Here is a 26,892-nt window from a genome sequence, read left to right on the forward strand (position 1 = left end):
ACACACTGTCCCTGTTACCATGTGTTACTGTGCTCCTCACAGTGACTATAGGAGACGCTGCTCAGTGATGGTGACTATATGTGACACTGTCCCTGTTACCATGTGTTACTGTGCTCCTCACAGTGACTATAGGAGAAGCTGCTCAGTGATGGTGACTATATGTGACACTGTCCCCGTTACCATGTGTTACTGTGCTCCTCACAGTGACTATAGGAGATGCTGCTCAGTGATGGTGACTATATGTGACACACTGTCCCTGTTACCATGTGTTACTGTGCTCCTCACAGTGACTATAGGAGACGCTGCTCAGTGATGGTGACTATATGTGACACACTGTCCCTGATACCATGTGTTACTGTGCTCCTCACAGTGACTATAGGAGACGCTGCTCAGTGATGGTGACTATATGTGACACTGTCCCTGTTACCATGTGTTACTGTGCTCCTCACAGTGACTATAGGAGATGCTGCTCAGTGATGGTGACTATATGTGACACACTGTCCCCGTTACCATGTGTTACTGTGCTCCTCACAGTGACTATAGGAGATGCTGCTCAGTGATGGTGACTATATGTGACACTGTCCCTGTTACCATGTGTTACTGTGCTCCTCACAGTGACTATAGGAGACGCTGCTCAGTGATGGTGACTATATGTGACACACTGTCCCTGTTACCATGTGTTACTGTGCTCCTCACAGTGACTATAGGAGACGCTGCTCAGTGATGGTGACTATATGTGACACACTGTCCCTGTTACCATGTGTTACTGTGCTCCTCACAGTGACTATAGGAGACGCTGCTCAGTGATGGTGACTATATGTGACACTGTCCCTGTTACCATGTGTTACTGTGCTCCTCACAGTGACTATAGGAGACGCTGCTCAGTGATGGTGACTATATGTGACACACTGTCCCTGTTACCATGTGTTACTGTGCTCCTCACAGTGACTATAGGAGATGCTGCTCAGTGATGGTGACTATATGTGACACTGTCCCTGTTACCATGTGTTACTGTGCTCCTCACAGTAACTATAGGAGACGCTGCTCAGTGATGGTGACTATATGTGACACACTGTCCCTGTTACCATGTGTTACTGTGCTCCTCACAGTGACTATAGGAGACGCTGCTCAGTGATGGTGACTATATGTGACACACTGTCCCTGTTACCATGTGTTACTGTGCTCCTCACAGTGACTATAGGAGACGCTGCTCAGTGATGGTGACTATATGTGACACTGTCCCTGTTACCATGTGTTACTGTGCTCCTCACAGTGACTATAGGAGACTCTGCTCAGTGATGGTGACTATATGTGACACTGTCCCTGTTACCATGTGTTACTGTGCTCCTCACAGTGACTATAGGAGATGCTGCTCAGTGATGGTGACTATATGTGACACTGTCCCTGTTACCATGTGTTACTGTGCTCCTCACAGTGACTATAGGAGATGCTGCTCAGTGATGGTGACTATATGTGACACTGTCCCTGTTACCATGTGTTACTGTGCTCCTCACAGTGACTATAGGAGATGCTGCTCAGTGATGGTGACTATATGTGACACTGTCCCTGTTACCATGTGTTACTGTGCTCCTCACAGTGACTATAGGAGATGCTGCTCAGTGATGGTGACTATATGTGACACACTGTCCCTGTTACCATGTGTTACTGTGCTCCTCACAGTGACTATTGGAAATGCTGCTCAGTGATGGTGACTATATGTGACACACTGTCCCTGTTACCATGTGTTACTGTGCTCCTCACAGTGACTATAGGAGATGCTGCTCAGTGATGGTGACTATATGTGACACTGTCCCTGTTACCATGTGTTACTGTGCTCCTCACAGTGACTATAGGAGACGCTGCTCAGTGATGGTGACTATATGTGACACTGTCCCTGTTACCATGTGTTACTGTGCTCCTCACAGTGACTATAGGAGAAGCTGCTCAGTGATGGTGACTATATGTGACACTGTCCCTGTTACCATGTGTTACTGTGCTCCTCACAGTGACTATAGGAGAAGCTGCTCAGTGATGGTGACTATATGTGACACTGTCCCTGTTACCTTGTGTTACTGTGCTCCTCACAGTGACTATAGGAGACGCTGCTCAGTGATGGTGACTATATGTGACACACTGTCCCTGTTACCATGTGTTACTGTGCTCCTCACAGTGACTATAGGAGACGCTGCTCAGTGATGGTGACTATATGTGACACTGTCCCTGTTACCATGTGTTACTGTGCTCCTCACAGTGACTATAGGAGACGCTGCTCAGTGATGGTGACTATATGTGACACACTGTCCCTGTTACCATGTGTTACTGTGCTCCTCACAGTGACTATTGGAGATGCTGCTCAGTGATGGTGACTATATGTGGGTAGCAGCATTTAGGACAGATTGTAGTGGAGAGAGGTGGGAGCCAGGGAGGCCAGATAGGTGAGGTAAGAGGACTATGGGTAGCTGGTAAAAGGACGGTGGGTAGTTCTTGAGAGGGGTGGTGGGTAATTGGTGAGAGGACGGTGCATAGTCATTTGGTAGTTGGAGAGAGGACGGTAGGTATTGAGAAGGAAGTGGGCAGTTGGTGTGAGGAGGGGAGGGAGATAAGTAATTGGGGAGAGGTTGGTGCATGGTCAGTGGGTAGTTGGTGAAATGATAACAGGTAGTTGTTGAGAGGGCAGGGGGTAGTTGGTGAGAGGATGTTGCATAGTCGGTGGGTAGTTGGTGAGAGCATGGTGGATAGTTGGTGAGTGCATGGTGCATTGTCGGTCTATAGTTGGTAAGAGGGCGGTGGGTAATTGAGAGGACTATAATCAGTGGGTAGTTGGTGAGGTGGTGGGTAGTTTGTGAGATGGTGGTGGGTTGTTGGTGAGGGGAAGGTGGGTAGTTGGTGAAAGTATGGTTTGTAATTGGTGAGTGGTCGGTAGGCAGTTGGTGAGAGAGCGATGGGTAGCTGGTGAGAGTTCGGTGGGTAGTTGGTGAGAGGGTAGTGGACAGTTGGTGAGAGGATGATGAGTAATTGGTGAGAGGACAAAGGGGTAGTGGGTAGTTGGTGAGAGGATTGTGCATAGTTGGTGAGAGTTCGGTGGGTAGTTGGTGAGAGGATAGTGAACAGTTGGTGAGAAGACTATGAGTAATTGGTGAAAGGACAAAGGGGTAGTGGGTAGTTGGTTAGAGGATTGTGCATAGTCGGTGGGTAGTTGGTAGAGGACGTTGGGTAATTGGTGAGATGGTAGTTGTGAGAGCACAGTGGGTAGTTGTGAGAGTTAAATGGGTAGTTGGTTAGAGCAGAGGTTCCCAGACTCCTCCATTACAGTCCAGATTTAAGGATATACTTGAGCACGGGTGACTTAATTAGCGCTTTGGTAAATTTGATTTAACCATCTGTGCTCAAGCATGGTTATACGTAAAACCTGTACTGTAATGGCAGAGTTTGGTAACCTCTGGATTAGAGGGTGGTGGGTAGTTGGAAAGAGGACAATGGGTAGTTGGTGAGAGGGCAGTGCATTGTCAATGGGTAGTTGGTGAAAGGACAGTGGGTAGTTTATAAGGGGGTGGTGGGTAATTGTGAGAGTTCTTTGGATAGTTGGTAAGAGGATGGTAGAAAATTGGTGAGATGACGGTGCGTAGTTGATTGGATGGTGGGTAGTTGGTGAGAGGGTGGTGGGTAGCTTGTGAGAGGTTGGTGCATAGTCGGTGGGTAGTTGGTGAGAGGATGGTGGGTAGCTGGTGAGAGGACAATGGGTACTTGGTGAGAGGGCAGTGGGTATTTGGTGAGATGACGGTGGGTAGTTGATTGGATGGTGGGTAGTTGGTGAGAGGGTGGTGGGTAGCTTGTGAGAGGTTTGTGCATAGTCGGGTAGTTCGTGAGAGGACGGTGGGTAGCTGTTGAGAGGACAATGGGTACTTGGTGAGAGGGCAGTGGGTATTTGGTGAGATGACGTGGGTAGTTAGTGAGTGGGTGGTGGGTAGTTGGTGAGAGGATGGAGAGTAATTGGGGAAAGGACTGTGGGTAGTTGGTGAGAGGAGGGTGGGTAGTTGGCGAGAGAGCGGTGTTTGGTTGGTGAGAGGACGGTGCATAGTCGGTGTGTATTTGGTGAGAAGACTGTAGGTAGTTGGTGAGAGTTCGGTGGGTAGTTGGTGAGAGTTCGGTAGGTAGTTGGCAAAAGGGTGATGAGTAGTTGTTGAGAGGATGGTATGTAATTGTGTGAGGATGGTGTGTAGTTCCTGAGTGGATGATGGATAGTTGCCGAAAGGGTGATGGGTAGTTTGTGAGAGGTTGGTGCATAGTCGGGTGAGAGGATGGTGGAAGATGAGAGGGCAGTGGGTAGTTCGTGGTAGTGGGTAGTTGGTGAGAGGACAATGGCTACTTGGTGAGCGGGTGGTGGGTAGCTGGTGAGAGGACAGTGGGTAGTTAGTGATTGTGTGGTGGGTAGTTGGTGAGAGGATGGTGAGTAATTGGTGAGAGGGCTGTGGGCAGTCGGGTATTTGAGAGGATGGTGGTAGTTGGCAAGAGGGCGGTGGATAGTTGGTGAGAGGGTGGTGCATTGTCACTGGGTAGTTGTGTGAGGATGGTAGGTAGTTGTGAGTTCGGTGGGAAGTTGGTGAGAGGATGGTGGGTAATTGGCGAGAGGGTGGTGAGTAGTTGGTGAGGGGGTGGTGGGTAATTGGTGAGAGGATGGAGGATAGTTGGTGAGCTGATGGGGAGTTCGTGAGAGGGTGGTGGGTTGTTGGTTCAGGGGTAGTTGGTAGCTGGTGAGAGGACAATGGGTACTTGGTGAGAGGGTGGTGGGTAGTTGGTGAGAGGACTGTGGGTAGTTGGTGAGAGGACGGTGGGTAGTTGGCAAGAGGGCGGTGGGTAGTTTGTGAGAGGATGGTGCATAGTCAGTGGGTAGTTGTGTGAGAACGGTAGGTAGTTGTGAGAGTTCGATGGGTAGTTGGTGAGAGGGTGGGTAGTTGGTGAGAGGATGGTGGGTAGTTGGTGAGATGATGGGTAGTTGGTGAGAGGGTGGTCGGTAGTTGGTGAGAGGATGGTGGATAGTTGGTGAGAGGGTCGATAGTTGGGGAGAGGATGGTGGTTAGTTGGTGAGATGATGGGTAGATAGTGAGAGGGTGGCTGGTAGTTGGTGAGAGGATGGTGGGTAGTTGGTGAGATGATGGGTAGTTGGTGAGAGGATGGTGGGTAGTTGGTGAGAGAGTGGTCGGTAGTTGGTGAGAGGGCGGTGTGTAGTTGGTGAGTGGACAGTGGGTAGTGAGAGGGCGGTGTGTAGTTGGTGAGTGGACAGTGGGTAGTGAGAGGGCGGTGTGTAGTTGGTGAGAGGATGGTGGGTAGTTGGTGAGATGATGGCTAGTTGGTGAGAGGATGATGGTAGTTGGTGAGATGATGGGTAGTTGGTGAGAGGATGGTGGGTAGTTGGTGAGATGATGGGTAGTTGGTGAGAGAGTGGTCGGTAGTTGGTGAGAGGGTGGTGGGTAGTTGTTGAGTGGACGGTGGGTAGTGAGAGGGCGGTGTGTAGTTGGTGAGTGGACGGTGGGTAGTGAGAGGGCGGTGTGTAGATGACAGTTGGCGAGCGGGTGGTGGGAAGTTGGCGAGAGGGCGGTGGTTGTTACTTATACATACCTTTTTAGCTTGGTGTACACATTGTGATATTACATTGTGTCCGTCACTCACAGTATTATAACACTTTGGCGTCTTTCAGGGTGAGATGGAGGTCCTGGAAGAAAGTCTGGTGGAGCAGCAGCTACAGGATGCAGAACAGGATGATGTTCTGAGTGAGATCCAGGAGAACCTGTCGCTTACTGATGTGTCTGACGTGGACAGCACAGAGTGAGTACTATGGGGCTATATTAGCCGCTCATCACAATTTATAAATTATATTATAGCTGTATTTGTATGTTGGGCTCATCAAAAGCTGGGTCGCTAGTTATCGTGACAGGCGCTGCAGGGTTTTAGTCCCCCGTCTCTCATCTCTGTTGGTTCATAAACCAGTGTATCACACCCCGCTCCTCTCCTTCATATACCAGCGTATCACACCCCGCTTCTCTCCTTCATATACCAGTGTATCACACCCCGCTCCTCTCCTTCATATACCAGCGTATCACACCTCGCTCCTCTCCTTCATATACCAGTGTATCACACCCCCGCTCCTCTCCTTCATATACCAGCGTATCACACCTCACTCCTCTCCTTCATATACCAGCGTATCACACCCGCTCCTCTTCTTCATATACCAGTGTATCACACCCCCGCTCCTCTCCTTTATAAACCAGTGTATCACACCTCGCTCCTCTCCTTCATATACCAGCGTATTACACCCCGCTCCTCTCCTTCATATACCAGCGTATCACACCCCGCTCCTCTCCTTCATATACCAGTGTATCACACCCCGCTCCTCTCCTTCATATACCAGCGTATCACACCCCGCTCCTCTCCTTCATATACCAGCGTATCACACCTCGTTCCTCTGCTTCATATACCAGCGTATCACACCCCGCTCCTCTCCTTCATATACCAGCGTATCACACCCCGCTCCTCTCCTTCATATACCAGCGTATCACACCCCGCTCCTCTCCTTCATATACCAGTGTATCACACCCCCGCTCCTCTCCTTTATAAACCAGTGTATCACACCTCGCTCCTCTCCTTCATATACCAGCGTATTACACCCCGCTCCTCTCCTTCATATACCAGCGTATCACACCCCGCTCCTCTCCTTCATATACCAGCGTATCACACCCCGCTCCTCTCCTTCATATACCAGCGTATCACACCCCGCTCCTCTCCTTCATATACCAGCGTATCACACCTCGTTCCTCTGCTTCATATACCAGCGTATCACACCCCGCTCCTCTCCTTCATATACCAGCGTATCACACCCCGCTCCTCTCCTTCATATACCAGCGTATCACACCCCGCTCCTCTCCTTCATATACCAGCGTATCACACCTCGCTCCTCTCCTTCATATACCAGCGTATCACACCTCGCTCCTCTCCTTCATATACCAGCGTATCACACCCGCTCCTCTCCTTCATATACCAGTGTATCACACCCCCGCTCCTCTCCTTTATAAACCAGTGTATCGCACCTCGCTCCTCTCCTTCATATACCAGCGTATCACACCTTGCTCCTCTCCTTCATATACCAGCGTATCACACCCCGCTCCTCTCCTTCATATACCAGCGTATCACACCCCGCTCCTCTTCTTCATATACCAGCGTATCACACCCTGCTCCTTCTTATACCAGTGTATCACACCCGCTCCTCTCCTTCTTATACCAGTGTATCACACCCCCGCTCCTCTCCTTCATATACCAGTGTATCACACCTGCTCCTTCATATACCAGCGTATCACACCCCGCTCCTCTCCTTCATATACCAGGGTATCACACCCCGCTCCTCTCCTTCATATACCAGCGTATCACACCCCACTCCTCTCCTTCATATACCAGTGTATCACACCCGCTCCTCTCCTTCATATACCCGTGTATCACACCCCGCTCCTTCATATACCCGTGTATCACACCCCGCTGCTCTCCTTCATATACCAGCGTATCACACCCCGCTCCTCTCCTTCATATACCAGCGTATCACTCCCCGCTCCTCTCCTTCATATACCAGTGTATCACACCCCGCTCCTCTCCTTCATATACCAGCGTATCACACCTCGCTCCTCTCCTTCATATACCAGCGTATCACACCCGCTCCTCTTCTTCATATACCAGCGTATCACACCCTGCTCCTTTCCTTCATATACCAGTGTATCACTCCCCGCTCCTCTCCTTCATATACCAGCGTATCACACCCCGCTCCTCTCCTTCATATACCAGTGTATCACACCCTGCTCCTCTCCTTCATATACCAGTGTATCACACCCTGCTCCTCTCCTTCATATACCAGCGTATCACACCCTGCTCCTCTCCTTCATATACCAGTGTATCACACCCCGCTCCTCTCCTTCATATACCAGCGTATCACACCTTGCTCCTCTCCTTCATATACCAGTGTATCACACCTCGCTCTTCTCCTTCATATACCAGCGTATCACACCCACTCCTCTCCTTCATATACCAGCGCATCACACCCCGCTCCTTCATATACCAGCGTATCACACCCCACTCCTTCATATACCAGTGTATCACACCCTCTCCTCTCCTTCATATACCAGCGTATCACACCCCGCTCCTCTCCTTCATATACCAGTGTATCACACCCCGCTCCTTCATATACCAACGTATCACACCCCGCTGCTCTCCTTCATATACCAGCGTATCACACCCACTCCTCTCCTTCATATACCAGCGCATCACACCCCGCTCCTTCATATACCAGTGTATCACACCCCACTCCTTCATATACCAGTGTATCACACCCTCTCCTCTCCTTCATATACCAGCGTATCACACCACGCTCCTCTCCTTCATATACCAGTGTATCACACCCCGCTCCTTCATATACCAACGTATCACACCCCGCTGCTCTCCTTCATATACCAGCGTATCACACCCCGCTCCTCTCCTTCATATACCAGCGTATCACTCCCGCTCCTCTCCTTCATATACCAGTGTATCACACCCCGCTCCTCTCCTTCATATACCAGCGTATCACACCTCGCTCCTCTCCTTCATATACCAGCATATCACACCCCGCTCCTTCATATACCAGCGTATCACACCCCACTCCTTCATATACCAGCGTATCTCACCCCGCTCCTCTCCTTCATATACCAGCGTATCACACCCCGCTGCTCTCCTTCATATACCAGCATATCACCCCTCCGCTCCTCTCCTTCATATACCAGCATGTCACACCACGCTCCTTCATATACCAGCGTATCACACCCCGCTCCTTCATATACCAGCATATCATACCACGCTCCTCTCCTTCATATACCAGCGTCTTGCGTGTGCCATAAGAGTCTGTCTTTTCAGCAACAAACGTCTGTAGGACGGCCAGTAGACAATGAAGAGATCACTACAGCAATGTTGCAGAACTTAATGCCTGAGTTTGACTTCCTAGTTGTAGTGTTGGAGACATCCATAGCAAAGCTAACCACATACACAATCAATGCAAAGTCACTACAGATCCAAGAATGTGTCATGTGAATCAAGTGCGGAGACTACTGCATTGTATACAAAAAGTGAAAAATTCAGAACGTTTAAATTCAAGTGCTATAAATATCACAAGATAGGTCACAAAGCATTTGAGTGAAAGCAAAAGAATGTGAATCCAATCCAAAGCAATAAATGTGATGGCAAAGATGATGCACAGAAAAGCTTGTTGGTTTATTGGTTCAGGTGCAACAAGGCATTTCAGATACAACTAGGAATGGTTTACTAAGTTAGTCACATGTGACCTTTTCACAATCAAAGGAATTGGCAATCAAGTTCTCACAGCTACAAAAATTGGAACAATTAATGGCCGGCTTGATGTTTGGGACAATAAAGTCACAGAAATCTGAGACCTGCTTTATTCACCAGAAATAGGAACAAATCTTATAACCATCAGTGTGCATTGTACAAAACAGAAAAGGGACAGTAATGGCTACAGGCACAAGTTGTCAGCAATTGTACATCTTTGATACACAGCACTGTTATGCTATGATGACTCCAAAAGAGACACAAGGGGGCTATGATGACAACAGAGTCTCAGTCACTAGAACTCTGGTTTAGAAGGTTTGGTCACCATGGATACAACATTGGCCCTCATTCAGAGCCGTTCGCTATTTGCGGTCGTTCGTTCAAAAACAAGGGGTGGCTATTCAAATGATCCGTTCGCAAATTGCAGTCTGTTCACACCTCTAAGTCTGAACGAGCGAGCAAAACATACGCTCGTTTATTTGTTAAAAACGCCCCCTGGCCGCTCGCACCATACGTCATGTCCGCTATTTATTAGATTAATCGAGTACATCGACCAGCGTATGAACTGCTCGCTATTCTTGTGGTTGGTGTTTGCTACCACAAATTTGCGAGCAGTTCTGGCTATAAAATAACCCAGTGACGTGGTCAATGACGCTGCTGTATTAATTATGCACACCCATAATACGCCCGTTTTGACCTTTAAGCACGCCTGCGTTCGGATCTCCACTCCCCGTTTTCAAGCACCTTCCCCTGTTACCACCCACATACGCCTCATTCTGTCACTCAAAATAGCAGGCACTCGCTATATAGCGTACACACGATTTTTGGCCGCACTGACTGGTTCGCGCATGCGTACTAAAAACCGTACGCATGCGCAGATGTGCAAACATCGCTCGGAACGAGCGTACTGCCGCTAACGAGCGGCTCTGAATGAGGGCCATTGTTCAAATGCTACAGAATGGGATGGTCGCAGAAATGTCAGTGATTAGTACAGAGAAACCCATATGTGAGAGCTATATATTAGGGGAATGTAACTGCTGGGGACCTGGAAAATGTGACCTGTGTGGGGTCCTGAGGACCGAGTTTGAGAACCACTGCCCTAAAGGACATAACACCTATTGAGACCTGGTCAAAGAGAAAACCAAGTGTAATATTCTGAAATCTAGCTGTCAGTCATTTCCAGAATCAGCAAATAGAGCTACAAAACCACTTGAGATAGTACATTCAGACATCCTGTATGTGGTACTTTGTAACATTCATGACATCACAAGAATGACACATGTATACTTCATAAGAGGAAAATCTGAAGTAGCAAAAACAATTGCAGACTGCAGAAAACTTCTAGAAAATCAAACCGGTCACAGACTTAAGACCATGAGATCTGATAATGGTGGAGACTATTTCAACAGAAAGGTGAAATCCCTCTTGAGAAAATGACGAATAGAGCATCAACTGACCATTGCCCATACTCCTGAGCAAAATGGTGTAAGTGAACAAGCAAACTGTACAATAGTGGAAAGAGCAAGATGTAAGTTAAAGGATGCAGGCCTAGACAAGCAGTTTGGGGCGGAAGCCCTGTCCACAGCAGTTTATCTAAAAAATAGTTCTCCTACAGTTGCCCTAGAGCACAGGTTCTCAAACTCTGTCCTCAGGACCCCAAACAGTGCATGGTTTCCATGTGTCCTCACAGAATCACAAGTTAAATAATTAGCTCCACCTTTGGATCTCTTAAAATGTGTCAGTGAGTAATGAGTGCACCTGTGCACCTGCTGGGTGACCCGGAAAATGTGATCTGTGTGGAGTCCTGAGGACCGAGTTTGAGAACCACTGCCCTAAAGGACATAACACCTATTGAGACCTGGTCAAAGAGAAAACCAAGTGTAAGACATCTCAGAACTTTTGAAAGCACCGCTTACGTGCACATACCAAAGGAAAGATGATGCAAGCTGTATTCAAAATCCGTAAAATTCTTCATGCTTGGCTACTACAATGAAAGCAAAGGCTACAGATTATGGAATCAAAGTACCAAAGGCTTGTCAAATCCAGAGGTGTTCTATTCAAGGAAACATAAGCGTAAAGAGCTGGATGTTGACATGCAGAACAGGTATGTGTCACTGGACATGCCAGCAGCTGAAGATGTATCTGAACCAGAAGCTTCCAGCATGGAAATTCAACCACATAAAAGTTTAGTGCCTAACCCCTAACCTTAAGAGTGCGGAGTGTGAGGCCGATGTGTGTCCTACAAGAGAAGACTGCTCTTAGAGAATCTAAGGAGAGCCTAAGCCACAAGGCGGCCAAGTGAGGGGGCTGTAATGTGATCTGCAGGAGATAGGCCAGAGAAGCTGCAAGCAGACAAAATCCAGACTGACAGGTGATCAGCTCGACCTGTCCTATAGAGAAAGAGAGACCACAGTGACGGCTGAGGAGTTTCCCCGGCTAAATCAGGGCCTGGGGTTCCCGGATGCAGCTACCAAAGAAAGTGGAAAGCAGCCCGCTGCCCACTAGCTGTACTTTGGTGTTCGCAATGAATATATATTTATATAATGTTTGTATGTTCCTCCTATTTAGACATTTTCTCACTTCTGTAATTTTTTTAAATACTGTATTGAATGCAAAAGGTTTTAAAGAATTTAGTCATTTGTGTTGCAGTGAAGCTATAGTGGAGGCCATGACATTCCCATTGTCCTACACCAGTAATTCAGCACAGGAACAGATGCTGCTATGTTTGGCTGAGAACTTCTGGCGTCAGTACACACACCTCTATCCCGACAGAAGGCCCTTATTCATCTCTCCACTGAATGAGTGTGGTGTGGAGGTGAGTCAGCACACTGTCAGATTTAGGGTGTCTGGTGCTCTCTCCTCTGTGTATGATGGAGGGTGTCTGGTGCTCTCTCCTCTGTGTATGATGGAGGGTGTCTGGTGCTCTCTCCTCTGTGTATGATGGAGGGTGTCTGGTGCTCTCTCCTCTGTGTATGATGGAGGGTTTCTGGTGCTCTCTCCTCTGTGGATGATGGAGGGTGTCTGGTGCTCTCTCCTCTGTGGATGATGGAGGGTGTCTGGTGCTCTCTCCTCTGTGTATGATGGAGGGTGTCTGGTGCTCTCTCCTCTGTGTATGATGGAGGGTGTCTGGTGCTCTCTCCTCTGTGTATGATGGAGGGTGTCTGGTGCTCTCTCCTCTGTGTATGATGGAGGGTGCCTGGTGCTCTCTCCTCTGTGTATGATGGAGGGTGCCTGGTGCTCTCTCCTCTGTGTATGATGGAGGGTGTCTGGTGCTCTCTCCTCTGTGTATGATGGAGGGTGTCTGGTGCTCTCTCCTCTGTGTGAGATGGAGGGTGTCTGGTGCTCTCTCCTCTGTGTGAGATGGAGGGTGTCTGGTGCTCTCTCCTCTGTGTATGATGGAGGGTGTCTGGTGCTCTCTCCTCTGTGTATGATGGAGGGTGTCTGGTGCTCTCTCCTCTGTGTATGATGGAGGGTGTCTGGTGCTCTCTCCTCTGTGTATGATGGAGGGTGTCTGGTGCTCTCTCCTCTGTGTATGATGGAGGGTGTCTGGTGCTCTCTCCTCTGTGTATGATGGAGGGTTTCTGGTGCTCTCTCCTCTGTGTATGATGGAGGGTGTCTGGTGCTCTCTCCTCTGTGTATGATGGAGGGTGTCTGATGCTCTCTCCTCTGTGTATGATGGAGGGTGTCTGGTGCTCTCTCCTCTGTGTATGATGGAGGGTGTCTGGTGCTCTCTCCTCTGTGTATGATGGAGGGTGTCTGGTGCTCTCTCCTCTGTGTATGATGGAGGGTGTCTGGTGCTCTCTCCTCTGTGTATGATGCAGGGTGTCTGGTGCTCTCTCCTCTGTGTAAGATGGAGGGTGTCTGGTGCTCTCTCCTCTGTGTATGATGCAGGGTGTCTGGTGCTCTCTCCTCTGTGTATGATGGAGGGTGTCTGGTGCTCTCTCCTCTGTGTATGATGGAGGGTGTCTGGTGCTCTCTCCTCTGTGTGAGATGGAGGGTGTCTGGTGCTCTCTCCTCTGTGTATGATGGAGGGTGTCTGGTGCTCTCTCCTCTGTTCATTTTGTTTCTACAGAAGTTTGTCTGCACCACACTGAGTCCAACACTTCTCCCATACCCTGAGCTGTATAGCTGGGCTGAGTGCGCCCATTTTGTGTCTGAATTTCTAACCATGCAGCCGTTGGAGCCTCCATTAGAGCTGGTAAGGTTCTTTCAACTGAATGCGTTTGTGCTTTACCCCAAGATAACTCTAGACCTTCAACTTCAATATCTCTACATTTCCAACTATTTACTGTTCCCTGATCTTCATATTTATCAGCAATCCATTCATCTTCTCTTCTGCATTACCTCCATAACATCTATCCATTCATCTTCTCTTCTGCATTACCTCCATAACATCAATCCATTCATCTTCTCTTCTGCATTACCTCCATAACATCAATCCATTCATCTTCTCTTCTGCATTACCTCCATAACATCAATCCATTCATCTTCTCTTCTGTATTACCTCCATAACATCAATCCATTCATCTTCTCTTCTGTATTACCTCCATAACATCAATCCATTCATCTTCTCTTCTGCATTACCTCCATAACATCAATCCATTCATCTTCTCTTCTGCATTACCTCCATAACATCAATCCATTCATCTTCTCTTCTGCATTACCTCCATAACATCAATCCATTCATCTTCTCTTCTGTATTACCTCCATAACATCAATCCATTCATCTTCTCTTCTGTATTACCTCCATAGTTCTGATCCATTTCTCTTCTCTTCTCACTGTCCTCCATAGTTCTCATCCATGCATCATCTCTTGCCCCTGTCCTCCATTGTTTTGATCCATTTATCTTTTCTTCTCCCTGTCCTCTATATATCTGATCCATTTGTCTTCTCTTTTCCCGGTCCTCCATAGTTCTGATCCATTTATCTTCTCTTCTCCCTGTCCTCACATAGCTCTAAATCAATTATCTTCTCTTCTCACTGTCCTCCATAGTTCTCCCCCATTTATCTTCTCTTCTCACTGTCCTCCATAGTTCTCCCCCATTTATCTTTTCTACTCACTGTCTTTCATTGTTCTCCCCCCCGCCCAATTATCTTCTCACTGTCCTCCATAGTTCTCATCCATGCATCATCTCTTCCCCCTGTCCTCAATTGTTTTGATCCATTTATCTTCTTTTCTCCCTGTTCTCCAAAGTTCTCATCCATGCATCATCTCTTCCCCCTGTCCTCCATATATCTGATTAATTTATCTTCTCTTCTCCCTGTCCTCCATAGCTCTCCCCCATTTATTTTCTCATCTCCCTGTCCTCCATAGCTCTCCCCCATGTATCTTATTTTCTCACTGTACTCCATAGTTTTCATCCATGCATCATCTCTTCCCCCTGTCCTCCATTGTTTTGATCCATTTATCTTCTCTTCTCCCTGTCCTCCATAGTCCAGATACATTTATCTTCTCTTCTCCCTGTTCTCCATAGTCCAGATCCATTTATCTTCTCTTCTCCCTGTTCTTCATAGTTCTCCCCCATATATCTTCTCTTCATTGTTTTGATCCATTTATCTTCTCTTCTCCCTGTCCTCCATAGTTCTGATCCATTTATCATCTTTTCTCCCTGTCATTTATAGTTCTGATACTTTTATCTTCTCTTCTCACTGTACTCCATACTTCTTATCCATGTATCATATCTTCCCCCTGTCCTCCATATATCAGATCCATTTATCTTCTCTTCTACCTGACCTTCATAGTTATGATCCATTTATCTTCTCTTCTCCCTGTCCCCCATAGTTCTCTCCCATTTATCTTCTCTTCTCACTGTCCTCCATAGTTTTTTCTCCAATTCCCTTCTCTTCTCCCTGTCCTCCATTGTTCTCTTCCATGTATTTTCTCTTCTCCCCCAATTATCTTCTCACTGTCCTCCATAGTTTTCATTTTTTATTTATTACCAGTTATTTATATAGCGCACACATATTCCGCAGCACTTTACAGAGAATATCTTACCATTCACACAAGTCCCTGCCCCAGAGGAGCTTACAATCTATATTCCCTACCACATGCTCACAAACATACACACTATGGTCAATTTTGTTGGGAGCCAATTAACCTACCAGTATATTTTTGGAGTGTGGCAGGAAAACGGAGTACCCGGAGGAAACCCACGCAAGCACAGGGAGAATATACAAACTCCAAACTCATCCATGCATCATCTCTTCCCCCTGTCCTCCATTGTTCTGAGCCATTTATCTTCTCTTCTCACTATCCTCCATAGTCCACCCCCCCCCCACCATTTATCTTCTCTTCTCACTGTCCCCCATAGGTCTCATCCATGCAATATCTCTTCTCCTTGTCCTCCATATTTCTGATCTATTTATCTTCTCTTCTCACTGTCCTCCATAGTGCTTCTCCATTTCCCATCTCCCTGTCCTCTATAGTTCTGATCCATTTATCTTCTCTTCTCTCTGTCCTCCATAGTTCTCCCCCATTTATCTTCCTTTCTCACTGTCCTCTGTGGTTCTCATCCATGCATCATCTTTTCCCTGTACTCCATTGTTTTTATCCATTTATCTTCTCTTCTCACTGTTCTCCATAATTTATCGACTCTTCTAACTGTCTTCCATACTTCTAATCCATGCATCATCTCTTCTCCCTATACTCCATAGTTCTACTCCATTTCCCTCCTTCCTGTTCTCTATAGTGATCCATTTATCTTCTCTTCTCCATGTCCCCCATAGTTCTCCTCCATGTATCTTCTCATCTCCCTGTCCTCCATAGTTCCGATCCATTTATCTTTTCTACTCCCTGTCCTCCATAGTTATCATACATGTATCTTCTCTTCTCCTTCCATAGTTCTCGCCCATTTATCCACTCTAATGGGTGAGAACTATGGAGGGAATAATCTTCTCTTCTCCTTGATTTTCATAAATCATCTTCATGCTTCAGACCTATTCTCCATCTTTTACTCCCTTTCATTAGATGTTCTTCTCCCTGGTCACTATAACTATTCATGATGTCCATAATCCCCATCCATACATTACTGTTTCCCCACCATTCCCTTATCTTCTCTTCTGCCTGATCTCTGTATATGAGCTCTCCTCCTCCTCCTCCTCCTCCTCCTATATGACTCTTGCAAGTTCCTTTTTCCATCCTCTTCCTCATATCATGTATTATCTCCATATTTTCCCCTCTTCAGCCAAGTCACCTGTTCTCCTCCTGGTTTGTGCTGCAGAAACAGAAGGGGAATTGCTTTGATTTCAGTGTGTTGCTTTGCTCTCTGCTGCTGGGCGCTGGCTATGATGCCTATTGTGTCAGCGGCTATGCCAGTCGTGATATGTGTCTGATGGATGAAACGAGAGAGGTCTGTCCTTTGCTCAGGAAACCAGAAGAGGTGAGAAATTCATCCATTCTCCTTCTGTGTGAGATGCAGAAATGTTATCGCAGTTAGAGCTGCAAAGACCGTTCTCATTTTAGAGCCTATTTTCTAAATCTTTCCATTTGGACCAATAATTAACATAATTATTAACTTCGACTAGAGCATTGGAGAGGCCGCTGTAAAGCTCCCAAAGAAGTACAGTGTGAAGAACCCCAGACAACTACTCAGTAGATTTGAGCTCCAGCAAGAAGCCAAACAAGAGACAAAGATGCCGACATCATGTCTCAAACAGCAGGAACATGAGGAGCAGTGCCTGGCGGTCAGTATAATAAGTATTAGCAAGTTCTAGGGAAACCAGGAGGAGGAGAGGTGACAGGCTGGCAGTATAATAAGTTCTAGGGAAACCAGGAGGAGGAAAGGTGACAGGCTGGGAGTATAATAAGTTATAGGGAAACCAGGAGGAGGAGAGGTGACAGGCTGGGAGTATAATAAGTTATAGGGAAACCAGGAGGAGGAGAGGTGACAGGCTGGGAGTATAATTATAGAGAAACCAGGAGGAGGAGAGGTGACAGGCGGGGAGTATAATAAGTTATAGGGAAACCAGGAGGAGGAGAGGTGACAGGCGGGGAGTATAATAAGTTATAGGGAAACCAGGAGGAGGAGAGGTGACAGGGTGGGAGAATAATAAGTTATAGGGAAACCAGGAGGAGAGGTGACAGGCTGGGAGTATAATAAGTTATAGGGAAACCAGGAGGAGGAGAGGTGACAGGCTGGGAGTATAATAAGTTATAGGGAAACCAGGAGGAGAGGTGACAGGCGGGGAGTATAATAAGTTATAGGGAAACCAGGAGGAGGAGAGGTGACAGGCGGGGAGTATAATAAGTTATAGGGAAACCAGGAGAAGGAGAGGTGACAGGCTGGGAGTATAATTATAGGGAAACCAGGAGGAGGAGAGGTGACAGGCGGGGAGTATAATAAGTTATAGGGAAACCAGGAGGAGGAGAGGTGACAGACGGGGAGTATAATAAGTTATAGGGAAACCAGGAGAAGGAGAGGTGACAGGCGGGGAGTATAATTATAGAGAAACCAGGAGGAGGAGAGGTGACAGGCTGGGAGTATAATTATAGAGAAACCAGGAGGAGGAGAGGTGACAGGCGGGGAGTATAATAAGTTATAGGGAAACCAGGAGGAGGAGAGGTGACAGGGTGGGAGTATAATTATAGAGAAACCAGGAGGAGGAGAGGTGACAGGCGGGGAGTATAATAAGTTATAGGGAAACCAGGAGGAGGAGAGGTGACAGGCTGGGAGTATAATAAGTTATAGGGAAACCAGGAGGAGGAGAGGTGACAGGCGGGGAGTATAATAAGTTATAGGGAAACCAGGAGGAGGAGAGGTGACAGGCGGGGAGTATAATAAGTTATAGGGAAACCAGGAGGAGGAGAGGTGACAGGCGGGGAGTATAATAAGTTATAGGAAACCAGGAGGAGGAGAGGTGACAGGCGGGGAGTATAATAAGTTATAGGGAAACCAGGAGGAGGAGAGGTGACAGGCGGGGAGTATAATAAGTTATAGGGAAACCAGGAGGAGGAGAGGTGACAGGCGGGGAGTATAATAAGTTACAGGGAAACCAGGAGTTATTACTATAAGGAAACTAAGGACTTGAGTTGTCTGTTTTATAAGCTTTCATCTGTATTCACAATAAAAGATATTTTAAATTCAAACCTATTTGTTGTTTGACACTATAGAGGGTTATAGTGTACAAGTGTAATATGTACTTATACGGATGATCCTGATAACATGACAATAATCCGTATTGATTACACGTAGTACTGTCAGGCCGGTGTTAGGGTGTTGGCAGCCCCCTGCCCGGCCTATACATTAGTGCCCTCTTACACACACGTCCTCTTGTCAGGTCTCTTTACAATGTTTCATATTTTGAAACGTAACGAGGAATATGTTGTAAAATAAGTGATGTGACCCGTTTCTGTACTCACCTCGTATATTGCTCCAATACAAGTTGTTTCATTTTACCATTTTATATATATATATATTAATCGTATGCTCAGTCATATGCGATGTACAGTAATCGTATGCTCAGTCATATGCGATGTACAGTAATCGTATGCTCAGTCATATGCCATGTACAGTAATCGTATGCTCAGTCATATGCCATGTACAGTAATCGTATCCTCAGTCATATGCCATGTACAGTAATCGTATGCTCAGTCATATGCGATGTACAGTAATCGTATGCTCAGTCATATGCCATGTACAGTAATCGTATGCTCAGTCATATGCCATGTACAGTAATCGTATCCTCAGTCATATGCCATGTACAGTAATTGTATGCTCAGTCATATGCCATGTACAGTAATCGTATGCTCAGTCATATGCCATGTACAGTAATCGTATCCTCAGTCATATGCCATGTACAGTAATCGTATGCTCAGTCATATGCCATGTACAGTAATCGTATGCTCAGTCATATGCCATGTACAGTAATCGTATGCTCAGTCATATGCCATGTACAGTAATCGTATGCTCAGTCATATGCCATGTACAGTAATCGTATCCTCAGTCATATGCCATGTACAGTAATCGTATGCTCAGTCATATGCCATGTACAGTAATCGTATGCTCAGTCATATGCCATGTACAGTAATCGTATGCTCAGTCATCTGCCATTGATGTACAGTAATCGTATGCTCAGTCATATGCCATGTACAGTAATCGTATGCTCAGTGGTTTCCACGGCACTCCTTGGCCAAAAATGTCTTATTGAGAAATTCAGAACAGCAAACCACACACACAGAGAGCGGACGTGCATGCACGGCATAACGCCATTGCGCACGACGCGCGTGTAAACTGCCGGCCTACAAGGCAGGGGAACAAACTAACTCTTCCCGCTCAGGGCCAGGCAAGAAAATCAGTTCATTTAAATTCAGACGGACCACCCATTAGCCAGACCACCAATCTGCCCTGAGTACAGTGAATGTTACAGGAGGTAAGTAGTATATAATATTATAGAGTAAAGAAATGTCTTACATGAGTCCTTGCTCTGTGTCTTAGGGATGAGGTGACACAATGGCCTGTAGGTGTATTGACATGTTTTATGCCAGCAGGATACAGATACGCCTGGTGCAGACCCCTTGTATGGGCAGCGAGTACACTGCTGGGTGATGGTTCTGTCTGGGAAGAGAGAGGTCCCAGAGAACTTCTTCATCGATGCCCTCACGGGCAGTGCTTACAGGACTGCAGATGACCATTTCCTGGGCATCGAGAGTCTCTGGAATCAGGAGAATTACTGGGTTAACATGCAGGATTGTCGGAATGCGTGCAAGGTACCACCCTCCACTAAGCTCTCACTGGCTGCCTGGCCCCTGAACACAACCAATCTTCTCCCCCCCTGCAAACATGCCCCACCCCCAACCTGGCCAGCTTAAAATGACCAAAACCTGACACACCCGCCCCCCTGGAGGAGACTAGGTCCCAACCTTCCTCCCTCTACAGCTTCAAGTGAAAATATGGGAAGACCAGAGAGATAGATGAAGAAATGACTGGGAGAGGGTAATGGGAGGAAAGAGGGGATGAGAGGAGGAGAGAGGAAGGGAGGGAGAGCAGCCTATAGGGTGTAGACACAGACTGGGAGAGTGCAGCCTCTAGGGCGTAGGCACAGACGGGGAGAGGGCAGCCTGCAGGGCATAGGCACAGACGGGGAGAGTGCAGCCTCTAGGGTGTAGGCACAGACGGGGAGAGGGCAGCCTGTAGGGCGTAGGCACAGACTGGGAGAGGGCAGCCTCTAGGACGTAGGCACAGACGGGGAGAGTGCAGCCTATAGGGTGTAGGCACAGACGGAGAGAGTGCAGCCTGCAGGGCGTAGGCACAGACGGTGGAGAGTGCAGCCTGCAGGGCGTAGGCACAGACGGGGAGAGTGCAGCCTCTAGGGCGTAGGCACAGACGGGGAGAGTGCAGCCTGCAGGGCGTAGGCACAGACGGGGAGAGTGCAGCCTCTAGGATGTAGGCACAGACGGGGAGAGTGCAGCCTCTAGGGCGTAGGCACAGACGGGGAGAGTGCAGCCTATAAGGCGTAGGCACAGACGGGGAGAGTGCAGCCTATAGGGCGTAGGCACAGACGGGGAGAGTGCAGCCTGCAGGGCGTAGGCACAGACGGGGAGAGTGCAGCCTCTAGGGCGTAGGCACAGATGGGGAGAGTGCAGCCTGCAGGGCGTAGGCACAGACGGGGAGAGTGCAGCCTGCAGGGCGTAGGCACAGACGGGGAGAGTGCAGCCTGCAGGGCGTAGGCACAGACGGGGAGAGTGCAGCCTCTAGGATGTAGGCACAGACGGGGAGAGTGCAGCCTCTAGGATGTAGGCACAGACGGGGAGAGTGCAGCCTCTAGGGCGTAGGCACAGACGGGGAGAGTGCAGCCTATAAGGCATAGGCACAGACGGGGAGAGTGCAGCCTATAAGGCGTAGGCACAGACGGGGAGAGTGCAGCCTATAGGGCGTAGGCACAGACGGGGAGAGTGCAGCCTGCAGGGCGTAGGCACAGACGGGGAGAGGGCAGCCTGCAGGGCGTAGGCACAGACGGGGAGAGGGCAGCCTGCAGGGCGTAGGCACAGACGGGGAGAGTGCAGCCTGCAGGGCGTAGGCACAGACGGGGAGAGTGCAGCCTGCAGGGCGTAGGCAGAGACGGGGAGAGTGCAGCCTGCAGGGCGTAGGCACAGACGGGGAGAGTGCAGCCTCTAGGATGTAGGCACAGAGGGGGAGAGTGCAGCCTATAAGGCGTAGGCACAGACGGGGAGAGTGCAGCCTATAGGGCGTAGGCACAGACGGGGAGAGTGCAGCCTATAGGGCGTAGGCACAGACGAGGAGAGGGCAGCCTGCAGGGCGTAGGCACAGACGGGGAGAGGGCAGCCTGCAGGGCGTAGGCACAGACGGAGAGAGAGCAGCCTGCAGGGCGTAGGCACAGATGTGGAGAGGGCACGGATGTAGGGGTTGATGAGGAGAGTGTAGGGGCTGATAAGGAGAGTGTAGGGGTGTAGGGGCTGATGAGAGTGTAGGGATGTAGGGGCTGATGAGGAGAGTGTAGGGGCTGATGAGGAGAGTGTCTGGATGTAGGGGCTGATGAGGAGAGTGTAGGGGTGTAAGGGCTGATGAGAGTGTAGGGATGTAGGGGCTGATGAGGAGAGTGTAGGGGTGTAAGGGCTGATGAGGAGAGTGTAGGGATGTAGGGGCTGATGAGGAGAGTGTAGGGATATAGGGGCTGATGAGGAGAGTGTAGGGGTGTAGGGGCTGATGAGAGTGTAGGGATGTAAGGGCTGTTGAGGAGAGTGTAGGGATGTAGGGGCTGATGAGGAGAGTGTAGGGATGTAAGGGCTGATGAGGAGAGTGTAGGGATGTAGGAGCTGATGAGGAGAGTGTAGGGATGTAGGAGCTGATGAGGAGAGTGTAGGGATGTAGGAGCTGATGAGGAGAGTGTAGGGATGTAGGGGCTGATGAGGAGAGTGTAGGGGTTGATGAGGAGAGTGTAGGGATGTAAGGGCTGATGAGGAGAGTGTAGCGTGTAGGGGCTGATGAGGAGAGTGTAGGGATGTAGGGGCTGATGAGGAGAGTGTAGGGGTTGATGAGGAGAGTGTAGGGATGTAAGGGCTGATGAGGAGAGTGTAGGGTGTAGGGGCTGATGAGAGTGTAGGGATTTAGGCGCTGATGAGGAGAGTGTAGGAATGTAAGGGCTGATGAGGAGAGTGTAGGGATGTAGGTGCTGATGAGGAGAGTGTAGGGGCTGATGAGGAGAGTGTAGGGGTGTAAGGGCTGATGAGGAGAGTGTAGGGATGTAGGGGCTGATGAGGAGAGTGTAGGGATATAGGGGCTGATGAGGAGAGTGTAGGGGTGTAGGGGCTGATGAGGAGAGTGTAGGGATGTAAGGGCTGATGAGGAGAGTGTAGGGATGTAGGGGCTGATGAGGAGAGTGTAGGGATGTAGGGGCTGATGAGGAGAGTGTAGGGATGTAAGGGCTGATGAGGAGAGTGTAGGGATGTAGGGGCTGATGAGGAGAGTGTAGGGTGTAAGTGCTGATGAGGAGAGTGTAGGGTGTAGGGGTTGATGAGGAGAGTTTAGGGATGTAAGGGCTGATGAGGAGAGTGTAGGGATGTAGGGGCTGATGAGGAGAGTGTAGGGATGTAGGGGCTGATGAGGAGAGTGTAGGGATATAGGGGCTGATGAGGAGAGTGTAGGGATGTAGGGGTTGATGAGGAGAGTGTAGGGATGTAAGGGCTGATGAGGAGAGTGTAGGGGCTGATGAGGAGAGTGTCGGGATGTAGGGGCTGATGAGGAGAGTGTCGGGATTTAGGCGCTGATGAGGAGAGTGTCGGGATGTAGGGGCTGATGAGGAGAGTGTAGGGATGTAAGGGCTGATGAGGAGAGTGTAGGGGCTGATGAGGAGAGTGTCGGGATGTAGGCGCTGATGAGGAGAGTGTCGGGATTTAGGCGCTGATGAGGAGAGTGTCGGGATGTAGGGGCTGATGAGGAGAGTGTAGGGATGTAAGGGCTGATGAGGAGAGTGTAGGGATGTAGGTGCTGATGAGGAGAGTGTAGGGATGTAAGGGCTGATGAGGAGAGTATAGGGATGTAGGGGCTGATGAGGAGAGTGTAGGGATGTAGGGGCTGGTGAGGAGAGTGTAGGGATGTAAGGGCTGGTGAGGAGAGTGTAGGGTGTAAGGGCTGATGAGGAGAGTGTAGGGATGTAAGGGCTGATGAGGAGAGTGTAGGGATGTAGGGGCTGATGAGGAGAGTGTAGGGATGTAGGGGCTGGTGAGGAGAGTGTAGGGATGTAAGGGCTGGTGAGGAGAGTGTAGGGATGTATGGGCTGGTGAGAGTGTAGGGATGTAGGGGCTGATGAGGAGAGTGTAGGGTGTAAGGGCTGATGAGGAGAGTGTAGGGTGAAAGGGCTGATGAGGAGAGTGTAGGGTGAAAGGGCTGATGAGGAGAGTGTAGGGTGAAAGGGCTGATGAGGAGAGTGTAGGGATGTAGGGGCTGATGAGGAGAGTGTAGGGATGTAGGGGCTGATGAGGAGAGTGTAGGGATGTAGGGGCTGATGAGGAGAGTGTAGGGATGTAGGGGCTGTTGAGGAGAGTGTAGGGATGTAGACGCTGTTGGATGGCCACTCTGTAAATGTTTGTGAGATGGTGAATGGGGACAGAACAAATAACAGACCTATTTTATTTATAGGATTTGACCTTTGACCTGGGTGACCCTGTGTGCTGGGAATTTATGCTGCTTTGCACATGGAAGCCTCTTCTCCTTATCCCTGAAATGGAAGACGAAGATGAGGAGGATGTGGAGGATGCGAATGGATATCAGGTGAGACCTTGGGAAAATGAATGAGAATTGTCACACTCAGGGTTCCTTATCACATGTGAGCCTCTAACAAACCAGCTAGCTACCACCTAATAAGGGGCGGTCTACATAAACCTTCCTTGTTCCCTACAGCATGGCCTGAATATCATCTCTCCCTGTAGGAATTGCTGCAGAAGACCTCTGCTAATTCTACCACCCTGCCAGTTACATTCAGTGCTCCATTCTACAATCTCTAATGCTGCAGTGTCTCTCCATCTACGGGCCTGATTCAGTGCTCCATTCTACAATCTCTAATGCTGCAGTGTCTCTCCATCTACGGGCCTGATTCAGTGCTCCATTCTACAATCTCTAATGCTGCAGTGTCTCTCCATCTACAGGTCTGATTCAGTGCTCCATTCTACAATCTCTAATGCTGCAGTGTCTCTCCATCTATGGGCCTGATTCAGTGCTCCATTCTACAATCTCTAATGCTACAGTGTCTCTCCATCTACGGGCCTGATTCAGTGCTCCATTCTACAATCTCTAATGCTGCAGTGTCTCTCCATCTACGGGCCTGATTCAGTGCTCCATTCTACAACCTCTAATGCTGCAGTGTCTCTCCACCTACGGGCCTGATTCAGTGCTCCATTCTACAATCTCTAATGCTGCAGTGTCTCTCCATCTACGGGCCTGATTCAGTGCTCCATTCTACAATCTCTAATGCTGCAGTGTCTCTCCATCTACGGGCCTGATTCAGTGCTCCATTCTACAATCTCTAATGCTGCAGTGTCTCTCCATCTACGGGCCTGATTCAGTGCTCCATTCTACAATCTCTAATGCTGCAGTGTCTCTCCATCTACGGGCCTGATTCAGTGCTCCATTCTACAATCTCTAATGCTGCAGTGTCTCTCCATCTACGGGCCTGATTCAGTGCTCCATTCTACAACCTCTAATGCTGCAGTGTCTCTCCATCTACAGGCCTGATTCAGTGCTCCATTCTACAACCTCTAATGCTGCAGTGTCTCTCCATCTACAGGCCTGATTCAGTGCTCCATTCTACAATCTCTAATGCTGCAGTGTCTCTCCATCTATAGGCCTGATTCAGTGCTCCATTCTACAGTCTCTAATGCTGCAGTGTCTCTCCATCTACGGGCCTGATTCAGCTTGGATCGCAGTTGTTAATACGCACGCAATCGGGCGATTGTCATGTACTGCGCATGAGTACGCATCGCAAGTGCGCGTGCGTGAACCGGCCACTGCAATTGGGACTGTGCAGAACCAGCGCAGAGTGATTGACAGGTAGTACCGTTTGTGGGTGGTGACGGGGCGGTGGTCGGGGGAAAAGCCGACGTGTCAGTGCATTTGAACGCCGTTGCAGGGACATGCATAAATTATCCACTGCGATGCCGTACGCAGCCTGAGGCCTCATAGCGTGCGCTGAAGTTAGCAATTTCTGAGTAAGGTCAGAGCTTGTGCAAATGTGCGTGAGGCTGCGATGGTACTCACTGTTACCGATGTTTTCGGATGTGTGTAAGGTAAAGTGGGCGTCCTTCTGTAGTGCTGCGGCGGCATAGCTGTCGCAATGATTTAGCATACTATCGCAGTTGAACTTCGTGTGCGCAAGCGCAGCTGCGATTGCTATAGCGATACTTGCTGAATCAGGCACTACATCCGCTGCTCCCGCAGTCTCTTCTAATTGCTACATATTCATCTTTGCTGCATCTTTCCAACTACATGCACTGCTCCCGCAGTGTCTCTCCCCCAATTGCTGCATAGGCTTCTCCGCTGTATCTCTCCACTACATGTGCTGCTCCCGCAGTGTCTCTTCTAATTGCTGCATATTCCTCTCCGCTGTATCTCGCCAACTACATGTGCTGCTCCCGCAGTGTCTCTCCCCCAATTGCTGCATAGGCTTCTCCGCTGTATCTCTCCACTACATGTGCTGCTCCCGCAGTGTCTCTCCTAATTGCTGCATATTCCTCTCCGCTGTATCTCTCCAACTACATGTGCTGCTCCCATAGTGTCTCTCCCCCAATTGCTGCATAGGCATCTCCGCTGTATCTCTCCAACTACATCCACTACTCCCGCAGTGTCTCTCCTAATTGCTGCATAGGCTTCTCCGCTGTATCTCTCCAACTACATCCACTACTCCCGCAGTGTCTCTCCTAATTGCTGCATATTTCTCTCCGCTGTATCTCTCCAACTACATCCACTACTCCCGCAGTGTCTCTCCTAATTGCTGCATATTCCTCTCCGCTGTATCTCTCCAACTACATCCACTACTCCCGCAGTGTCTCTCCTAATTGCTGCATAGGCTTCTCCGCTGTATCTCTCCACTACATGTGCTGCTCCCTCCTAACTGCTGCATATTCCTCTCCGCTGTATCTCTCCAACTACATCCGCTACTCCCGCAGTGTCTCTCCCCCAATTGCTGCATAGGCTTCTCCGCTGTATCTCTCCACTACATGTGCTGCTCCCGCAGTGTCTCTCCTAATTGCTGCATATTCCTCTCTGCTGTATCTCTCCAACTACATCCACTACTCCCGCAGTGTCTCTCCAAATTGCTGCATAGGCTTCTCCGCTGTATCTCTCCAACTACATGCGCTGCTCTCGCAGTGTCTCTCCCCCAATTGCTGCATAGGCTTCTCCGCTGTATCTCTCCAACTACATGCGCTGCTCTCGCAGTGTCTCTCCCCCAATTGCTGCATAGGCTTCTCCGCTGTATCTCTCCACTACATATGCTGCTCCCGCAGTGTCTCTCCTAATTGCTGCATATTTATCTCTGCTGTATCTCTCCAACTACATGCGCTGCTCTCGCAGTGTCTCTCCTAATTGC

The 26,892-nt window shown here is 48.9% G+C and overlaps 1 protein-coding gene across 3 annotated transcripts in view; it reads left to right on the plus strand.

Moving 5' to 3' along the window:
- DRC7 (dynein regulatory complex subunit 7) overlaps positions 1-26,892 on the plus strand; it is a 102,004-nt gene that overhangs the window by 20,045 nt on the left and 55,067 nt on the right. For 2 of the 3 annotated variants that reach the window (XM_088458427.1, XM_088458428.1), the window contains exons 2-8: positions 5,696-5,823; positions 12,004-12,169; positions 13,427-13,552; positions 16,539-16,733; positions 16,879-17,037; positions 19,841-20,059; positions 23,949-24,080. In XM_088458427.1, coding sequence (XP_088314553.1) covers positions 5,702-5,823; positions 12,004-12,169; positions 13,427-13,552; positions 16,539-16,733; positions 16,879-17,037; positions 19,841-20,059; positions 23,949-24,080 — 1,119 coding nt within the window. In that variant the 5' untranslated portion in view covers positions 5,696-5,701. The remainder of the gene's footprint in view (positions 1-5,695; positions 5,824-12,003; positions 12,170-13,426; positions 13,553-16,538; positions 16,734-16,878; positions 17,038-19,840; positions 20,060-23,948; positions 24,081-26,892) is intronic. The other variant, XM_088458429.1, reaches the window with a different exon arrangement.

The sequence above is a fragment of the Taudactylus pleione genome, unplaced genomic scaffold, assembly GCF_031769625.1.
Source record: "Taudactylus pleione unplaced genomic scaffold, aTauple2 ptg000832l, whole genome shotgun sequence".
Taxonomy (NCBI): Eukaryota; Metazoa; Chordata; class Amphibia; order Anura; family Myobatrachidae; genus Taudactylus; species Taudactylus pleione.